This window comes from Ornithodoros turicata, unplaced genomic scaffold, assembly GCF_037126465.1.
Source record: "Ornithodoros turicata isolate Travis unplaced genomic scaffold, ASM3712646v1 Chromosome13, whole genome shotgun sequence".
Lineage (NCBI taxonomy): Eukaryota > Metazoa > Arthropoda > Arachnida > Ixodida > Argasidae > Ornithodoros > Ornithodoros turicata.
In genome coordinates, this window is record NW_026999307.1 from 1,781,475 (window position 1) to 1,791,181 (window position 9,707).

At 50.0% G+C, this 9,707-nt stretch overlaps 1 protein-coding gene across 1 annotated transcript; it reads left to right on the forward strand.

Moving 5' to 3' along the window:
- The first annotated feature begins 5,515 nt into the window (after positions 1-5,515).
- LOC135372158 (uncharacterized) lies at positions 5,516-6,130 on the forward strand. The gene has a single exon (XM_064605847.1). The coding sequence runs from the start codon at positions 5,516-5,518 to the stop codon at positions 6,128-6,130; it is 615 nt and encodes a 204-aa protein (XP_064461917.1).
- Positions 6,131-9,707: the final 3,577 nt, after the last annotated feature.

Consider the following 9,707-nt stretch of genomic DNA (forward strand, 5'->3'; position numbering starts at 1 on the left):
CGTATGGCTCTGCTCTGAACGTCTCTAATGTAATTATGACAAATGCGAGAACCCACCCACGCCATTAGCTCTGGGAGGAAATGTACTGATGGAACTTCAGCACAGAACACACGTTTTGTGCTGAAAGCCCTCTACACAACTTAAAAATACCGTAACATGAAGTAGAGAAAGCTGCACAGGAACTTGCGGGAACGCTGGGAAAAGCAATTCCTAACTCGATATGTATTTGTACAGTGTGCGTATCATCGTCTACACAGCTTGCAAGAGTGAGGTTTTACCTTAGCTGACCATTTAGTCGTTGAAATACGGCAAAGTAAGATTTCATACAGATGCTTTGTGGGAAATAACTCTCCCAGGTGTGGATTCTTTCTTCAGCAGGACGTCAAAAGTTTGCCGACGAATAGCTCAGGTAACGCTAAGGCCAGATAGCCTTGCCGAAACAAAGGGAGCATCGACAGGAGGCCCGCCATCCGGCGGTACCCGCAGCCGAGTTCCGGCACGTACGCACGCAGACTGGGGCCGCGTTTTCACGCGCTAATCGCCAGTGTACGCCTTTTGAAGCATACTTTTTGCGTAAGATGAGAGGTCTAACATCGGGCTATGTCCTGGCAAAATATAAATGACATCAAAAGGGGCATTTTCTAGATACGGACGCGCAAAATCCATGTTTTTTCGAAATATGCCTTAACATTTGGCAGTTTCAGCAGATACTTGTAGGAGGTATACGTACAATATGCGAAGCCGGCCAGGATGCAAAAGAGAACTAGAAAGTGTTTATTTTTAGGTCAGTAATAACGATATGCAAATTAGGAACTCACAAGTCAGCAGTGAGCTCATGTCTCTTACAGATGCTAAGGAGGTGAGCTATCTAACCTGGGCTCTTTGTATACCTAGTAAACGGTGCACAGCGTTGCAGGTAACGTGCTTCCAGTGCTGTACTTCCCCATCCCTACCATGCCTCAAAAGAAAAGATGCAAGTTGCATTGCAAGGTTGTTTGTGGAATTTATTGTTAATTGTACGGCTTGTACATTTGCTTTCAGCACGTGAGAGTCTAGAACTTTAAACTTGAGAGTGTCACCATGACAAGGGTGGTTAACACACCAGTCCTGCTTTCATAAGAGAGCTTAGGATGTGGAAAGTAGCTGTTGTCTTTGGTAGGAATTCCATATTCACCACCCAGAAGAGGGCAATGGTTGTAGCACTAGCAAGACCATCAAGCAGGGTGGGGACTTCCGTCCTGATGAGCTCCAAGCACACACTCTACTTTGTTGCTTGAAGTATATTTCCCTCATACCCAATGGATGTCTGCAACTCAGTCTGCAACGATGTAGCAACACATGCTTTTCAGACTCGAAAATATATTTTAAAGAGAAATGAATACTACTATACTATAGTTGCCTTAAGCCTGCCTTCTTGCTTTAGCTGCCATGAAGACAATGTCATGCTTCTCATTTATAAAACATGATCAATCCGCATGATACATGTAACATATCACTAAACAGTTATTGGCTGTTTCTGGAACCAAGTCCAGAAATGGAAAATTAACACTAAAAAGAATGTACCAACGGTCTGATGAAGGCTTCTTTCCTCTCTCTCACTAAAGCCGGGAGGCAGAGAACAGTAGCATTCAAGAGCAAGCCTGCAAGCAAGAAAATAAAACTTTTTTTTCGTTTTCCGGAATATCCATACTGCTCTTTGTTGGCGATGGTTGCGTACATAAGCATGAAGAGGCGTGGGGATGTGGGAATGACGCCGAAATAAATCATGTCAAAATAAAACGTTCAAGAACAAATCTCTTACAGATCAAACTTGCAAAATAAACTCTTCAACAGAAATCATGAGAAAATCCAGGCTGTCGAAATATACTCCGAAAAATAAACTTTGAAGAATAAATGCTTCGAAATAAAACTTTTAAAATGCCACCGTCCCTGACTGGTTGACAGCCGTCCGCGCAAGGTCCGCCGCGGAAAAAAGTGCACTCCTCGCGCTTGGGGCTAGCCGGGCTGGAACTGTGATCAAGGATTTCGCTATACCAGAGTAGTAATAGGTCTGGTCGTATTAAAAACAATGAGAAATAGCAACATGGACCTCTGACCCCTGGGCCAACTTCACTCGCAATTTTTTTCTGTTACAACAGGTGTGCAGTGGACGGTTTACATGCAAGTATAGATGTAATAATCCTTGCAGGCTCCGCGCTTTATTCCAATCCTCACTTCCACCTCTTTTTGGTGGAGGAAGATGAAGGGACAAGGTAGAAACCTTGAAACCGACTTGAATGTCGAGGATTTTGGGGTTGTGTTGCCAGTCGAAATACTTTTTCACGCATTTCCTGTTGGTTTGGTTGTTGCGATCCCTGCGTTGCTCTGTGATCTGGAGATTCTCAGCGATACCCAAGCTGCGGTCGGCTTTGAGAAGTGGCGCTTTGTTGTGATGCGCGAAGTATGGAGAGCAGCCAATAGCATTGTTGTACGACCACACATACCACACACCATACCACACATGTAGGAATAGGAAGGTAGAGCATGCGCATAAAAAAATTCGTATGCAGCCGCACATATGGTTCAGAAGATTAATTAGATGATGTCCAAGCATATATAATTGTGCTTCATGTGCAATGGGTATGCTAACGGATTGCTTCCATGAAGCCTTTTTATTTATTTTTTATAAATTCTTTTTATAAATGTTATTTTTTATTTTATATAAATTTCATATTACATATTGTATACTTATATTTTTATAAATTAAAAACTCAAGTTACACGGCCCCTGTAAGAGTGCCCTTTTTAAATGGTTTGGTAACGTGTCTCTAACTGTAAAGGTAAGAGGCCATCGAGAATGCTGCACACAAGGTTGTAACTTACATATTGCTTATCATGTCCTACATACAAAGTGATTTGTACAATAATTCCTGAGGACGGAATTAATTCCGAGGCTGGCCAGTGATGTCACCCAGGACGACAAGTCACATAATTGCCTCTAACACTTTTACACCCCATGGGCTGAGTTGTGAATTGAAAGAGCACTCTACAGAAGGATAAGGTGCACCTGATTTCTAGGATCTATGCTATGCCCTAACTCTTCAGACACCACATTTCTAAAAACACAATTCCTAAGTGGCAATATGTGCTCTGGTACTTCTTTTGCGTCTGCATAGTGTGCAACCACATGGCTACTGGAGCTTTCGTGTCCATGTTTTTGTGCGACGGTGCTCATTACAAACAATATCCAGATGTTAGACATAAAATGCAGTAGTTTGTAGCGTGCCACACAACGCAGCGTGGGGGTGTGATTCAAAGAAAGCTTCTGGAAAATGCACAGAATCCCACAAAAAGTTTAAAATGTGATTTGTATTTCGTTTTATGTCTCTCGTCGTTACATACCATCGTCGACGCTGTTGCACATTGATAAATCGTACGTAAAACTTGTCCCATAGCAGTATGCGGTTTCTCGAATACATAGCACAATTTTTTTCCTGCAGGAATAAACACTGTCGGCATTTTCTTGCTAACACGGCTGTCGAAACGTCAGTCTCTACAATGGGCAAGTGCTGTAAAGGGGCTAACGCAGACGCGACTTGATACAAATTGTACGTGCTCACAAAACACAAACGACGAATTCCAGTCACAATATCGCACAGAGGTTGGTTCGCGAATGAGTTCGCAGCTGCTGCACTGTTTACTTATCGCGGAACGGTGGAACCCGGCTGTCCGCCATCTTCAAGCACAGATATGTGAAGCCGCGAGAAGCCGTAGCTGAAATCCACTGGCAAGTATGAAGGCGCGTACACGTCACAATGCCCGTTCGGGTGCATCTACGTCATAAAAATGGCTGCGCCCATGTGTGTTTCGGAATGAATTATCTATTTTTTTGACATGGTACTGTACCGAACTGACTGAGAGAATGAAGGTGCATTTTGGGGAGAGCTGGATGTGGGCTTTCAGAATATCACAACCGTTTCGACTATTTGGGATATCGGCATAGCTGACCTTTAAAAATGAACTGTTCAGAATCCACCCAATTTGATTGGTCGCTGTAGTCAAGTGGTATAGCAGCAAACAGGGGTGTCGTTGTCCGCTCTGAAAAACAGTTCTCAACTTGCATTCGTCGTGGCTTGGCCGAACCCGGATGATCCTAGTGACAGCGCCACACCCGCGGCAGAAAATAGTTCCAAATGTCTTGTGAGTTTGGCTGTGAGTTTGTGTGTTGACTGATCAGACGTGCCACTTTAGCTGCATTTTTTTGTTCTAGTTTTCGGTCCAAAATATGCTTCGTACCATGAGACAACTGCACGGACACGGTGTTATCTTTAGTGTGCTTGTCATCATGCAAGAAAGCTGATACGCTGTTATTTGTGTGTGTGTGTGTGTCGATAAAGTCGTGGGCCACATTGCCAAATGTTTAGGTGTTTACTTGCTCTGTTGTTGGTGAATCTCATCATAAATCATCATTGAAGGAAGGAGCAAGGGAGGCATCGCTGTGCCCGATCGGATTGGGATATCGTGTGATATTGTGTACCGGTGCTGCTGCGTAAACCCGAAGTGTGTAACAGCGTCTCGGAAAATGCCGATGTTACGTGGAGTTCCATGTTATGCTACCTGCGCTGGTGACGGTTGATGAGAGAATTGGATTACCACGCCGCGACCTTTATTTTGAATAATTATTTTGAAGAAGCAGAGACACATGCCGTTCACTTGTTTAGTCTCATGGTCGGATTTGTGCACAGTTTGATGCAGTTTGGTGTCAGTTGTGAGCACCGTAGTCACAGTGAATTCGTAACGGGATAATTGAATTTTATTTGGTAAGTTACATACTAGATATAGGATGAAATTAAACTCTCCGAGCGGCCACGCGTCCGCTTTCGTTCGTGTCTCGTGGTTCTCTCTCTCTCTCTCTGGCGTCGGCCGGTGCGCCTCCGTTGTCATCTGATACCTGTATTTAGAGAAACAGCGATGCCTGGCGATAGATTCTTACTTCGCTAAGAGCTTGGTCTGCTTAGTTACACAAACTGTAGAAATTCTGACACGCAAACACAATGGCATGGAATTAATGATAATAAGCCATTCCCTGCTCAGAGTGCAGGTGGTCCCCAACATCTGTTTGTTTTCTTTTTGATCACTCTCAAGTCTAAGGCATTTTACACTTTGCAGAGGCTTTCAAAACGCATGGTTGTCGAGTGCTAAGACGTGGGTACTTGCAACAAATTGCTATATTAAAACATTAAACGTACGTGGTCCATTTGTTGTTTGAAAAAGCAGATGCAATGCAAGGGACTGAGCACTCTGGTGCAGTTTTAATCGCAAGTATTTCTGCACTATGTCTGCATTACATCAGGTGACGTGTAGCGCAGCTATCAAAAGATGACGACGAGCGCTCAGCTAAGGCGAGCGCGAGGAGCGACAATAAACCTTCAGTTGTTTCCAAACCTTCGCAGGCTGCGGTAGTCCTTCTTCTCCCTCCGCGTTGCCTGCCTCATTTGGTGACCCGCGTCGAACATACGCAGCCTTTGCCTGAGTCGATGGCATCACCCTCAGGCAATCATTCCTCCAGCGCAGATAACCCGCCTATTTCGACGACCACTACGCTGCGGTTGCCCCCTTTTTGGCGCCAGAACCCGCGGTCTTGGTTCAGACAGGTCGAGGCCCAATTTCAGCCTCGACATATCCAGTCCCAGCAGTCAAAGTATTTTCACGTTCTGGCTGGTCTTCCTCCGGAGGTTGCGGCAGAACTGGACGACGTCCTGGCCGCAGTTCAGCTCGATCAGGCATACGACGTTCTGAAGACCGCCATCTTGGATAGAATGGAAGTTTCCGCACGCGCAAAACTCCAGCAGCTACTCTCTGACGAAGACTTGGGCGACCGAAAGCCATCGCAGATGCTCCATCGCATGAAACAACAACTCGGCGATTCCGCTACCGAAGCACAGCAACCCATCTTGAGAGAGCTGTTCTTCGAAAGACTTCCACAAGCGATGCGTGTGGTTTTGGCATGGTCGGACGATTTATCCCTTGACCGACTGGCCACGTTGGCTGACCGGATTGCGGATTACTCAGAGCCCCCTAAGCCGTCCATCATGGCCGCAGCCACCTCGGAGCAGTCCCCGCGCTTGGACCGCATTGAGCTCCAGCTCTAACAGCTCACTGATGCCTTGCAATCTCTCACGGCTGCCGGTCCTCGACGCCGTAGCCGTTCCGCTCCCCGATCCCGCCGCCGCTCATCACCGACTCCTCCGCAAGAACCCTAGGCCGCTAACCGGCTTTGCTGGTGCCATCATCGTTTTCGGCACAGAGCTCAACGTTGCGTCCCACGTTGCGTCCCAACGTTGCGTCCCACCCTGCGCTTGGCAGGAAAACCAACGGGCCGATCACTGATGGCGGCAGGCGATCCCGGCCGTACTCCCAGCCGCCTCTTCACTATACGCGACCGCATCGCGGGCTGTCGTCTTCTGGTCGACACTGGCGCTGAGTTCAGCGTAATTCCAGCGTCTGCTGCTGATCGTCGCCGTTCCCACTCCGGCTCAAACCTTCAAGCCGCAAACGGCACAGCGATCAAGACATATGGGCTACGCTCCTTAACGCTCGACCTTGGACTGAGGCGAACTTTCCACTGGGTGTTCGTTATTGCCGACGTCACGCAACCCATACTAGGCGCAGATTTCTTGGCATTCTTCAACCTTGCCGTTAATGTCCGCCATCGCCGCTTATGTGACAGCACCACTACGCTTTAGGTGACAGGTGCCTCGTCTCCGCAAGCTCCGACCGGTATCCGCGCGCTTCGTCCTCCTTCGCCATACGCCGCGCTCCTGGACGAGTTCCCGGACATTACGAAGCCTTGTAATCTGAAGGCCCAAGTCAAACACAACGTGACACACCACATCGCTACCACCGGCCTTCCCGTCTCTTCTCGCTGCCGCCGGCTCCACGGTACTTGTCTTGCCATAGCCAAACGAGAGTTTGAGCATATGTTGGACCTGGGCATCATCCGCCCGTCCCCCAGTAGTTGGGCATCACCATTACACATGGTACCGAAGAAAGACCCAGGTGACTGGAGGCCGTGCGGGGATTATAGAGCCCTCAACACCAAGACAATACCGGACAGGTACCCGCTGCCCCATATTCACGATTTCACGGCTGATCTTGCGGGCTGCACAGTATTTATCACCCTGGATTTGGTTACGGCTTATCACCAGAGGCTTATCACAGGCTTATCACCTTTGGTTAAGGCTGTGCACCCGCCCGACATCCCGAAGACCGCCGTTATTACACCCATTGGGCTATATGAATTCGTGAGAATGCCATTTGGCCTGCGCAATGCAGCGCAAAGCTTCCAGCGGTTCATCAATGACGTGCTACGGGGATTGCCATTTGTCTATGCATACATAGACGATCTCCTTATTGCAAGCGCTTCCCAGCAAGAACACGTCGCTCATCTCCGCCAAGTGTTCACACGCCTTCAAGAGCATGGCCTGGTGATCAACATAAAGAAGTGTAGTTTCGGACAAAGCGAAGCCCAGTTCCTTGGCCATCACATCGACCAGCACGGCATACGCCCGCTGGAGTCGAAAGTTCAAGCCATCTGCAATTTCCCGCGCCCGCAAACAGTCCGACAGCTCCGCCAGTTCTTGGGCTTGCTCAATTTCCACCGTGGTTTCATTCCCCCCTGCGCATTCGTCCTACATCCCCTCACCGACCTCCTAAGGGCACCGACACCATCCACTTCCCCGTTATTCTGGTCTCCCGAAGGAGAGAGTTCCTTTCGGGCGGCTAAACAAGCTTTGGTGAGCGCAACTTTGCTCGTTCATCCGATTCCATCTGCCCCAACACGCCTGATGACGGACGCTTCGACCACAGCCGTTGGTGCTGTTCTGCAACAGTTTGCTGACGGCGAGTGGCGGCCGCTCGGTTTCTTCTCCCGCCGCCTCAAGCCCGCTGAGGCACGCTACAGCACGTTCGGCCGCGAGCTTCTTGCCATCTACGCTGCTGTGAAGCACTACCGTTATCTACTGGCTGGATGTGCATTCCACGTACTCACTGATCACAAGCCGCTGACGTTCGCATTCATCGGCAACCATTCCGGCTACTCCGAGCGCGAAACCCGCCAGCTGGCGTTCATCTCTGAGTACTCCACGGACGTTCGCCACATTCCAGGTGTCGACAATTCGGCAGCTGATGCCCTTTCGCGCATCCACGCCATCCCGTTTCTGCCCTCTCCTGTGAATGCCCCCCAGCTTTTGAAAGCCCAAGCGCAGGACGCAGAAGTAAAGGACCACCTAGCCTGCGCATCGTCTCTGCAGCTCAAGCCAGTCTACCTACCCGGCTTGGACGATACCCTTTTGTGTGATGTGTCCACGCCCCGACCTCGACCATTCGTCCCCGAGCCTTTGCGACGCAAGATATTCGCCGAATACCACGACATTGCTGATCCCGGCGTACGCGCGACGCATAAGGCCATCGCCGATCGTTACGTCTGGCCGGGAATCAACAGGGACATCCGCAGGTGGACTCAGTCCTGCATCGCTTGTCAGCGGTCGAAAGTACAGCGCCACACAAGGACGCCTATTCGGCCGTTCCCGACCCCAGCCGGCCGCTTCCACCATCTTCACCTCGATTTAGTCGGCCCACTGCCCATCTCTCATGGCTGCCGATACCTTCTCACGGCAGTCGATCGATTCACGCGCTGGCCAGAGGTCGTCCCCACCCCCGACATAACCGCTGACACCGTCGGTCGCGCCTTCCTTCTTGCCTGGGTCGCTCGTTTCGGCTGCCCTGCAATCGTCACTACCGACAAGGGCAGGCAATTCACCCCACGCAGCTTCTCATCCCTCCTTGCTGCTATTGGTGCACAGCACATCACGACCACCGCTTACCACCCTGCGGCAAATGGGATGGTTGAGCGGCTCCACAGGCAACTGAAAGCCGCCATCTGCGCGCGCCCCGACCCCACCAACTGGGTCGACCACCTCCCTTGGGTCCTCCTTGGCCTCAGGTCCTCCCTCAAGCGGGACCTTAAGTGCAGCTCCTCTGAATTAGTCTTCGGCTGCCCATTACGGTTACCCGGCGATTTCTTGGAGCACCCCTCCAGGCACCCTCCCGCAGGTGACGACTTCAGGGATCACTTCCGCACCATCCAACCGGCCCCGCCTCGGCAACCTTTGTACAGAAAGATATTCGTCCACCCCGACCTGAACAAGTCTTCCCACGTGTTCATCCGTGCGGACCACGTGAAGCCCCCGCTTACTCCAGTCTACACAGGCCCGTATCAGGTCCTCTCCCGCGACGACAAGACGGTCACGGTCGACATCAACGGCCATCGTACAACGGTTTCCCAGGACCGGCTCAAACCCGCATATGTCGAAGCTATCACCTATCCGGCGCAGCTCCCCGTTCTGCCGACACGACACAAGGGCCGTCCGCCTAACCGTCCTCGACAAAACGCTGTCTCCTGGCGCTCTCCACTGGTCACGCACCAGTGTCTAGGGGGGAGCCCTGTCGCGCAGCTATCAAAAGATGACGACGAGCGCTCAGCTAAGGCGAGCGCGAGGAGCGACAATAAACCTTCAGTTGTTTCCAAACCTTCGCAGGCTGCCGTAGTCCTTCTTCTCCCTCCACGTTGCCTGCCTCAGACGCGATCGATTTGTTCTATGAAACATCTCACTTGTTTTGTGCTCAACAGTATGACATGTAGTAAAATTTGCTGAAGAAGCGAGAAAT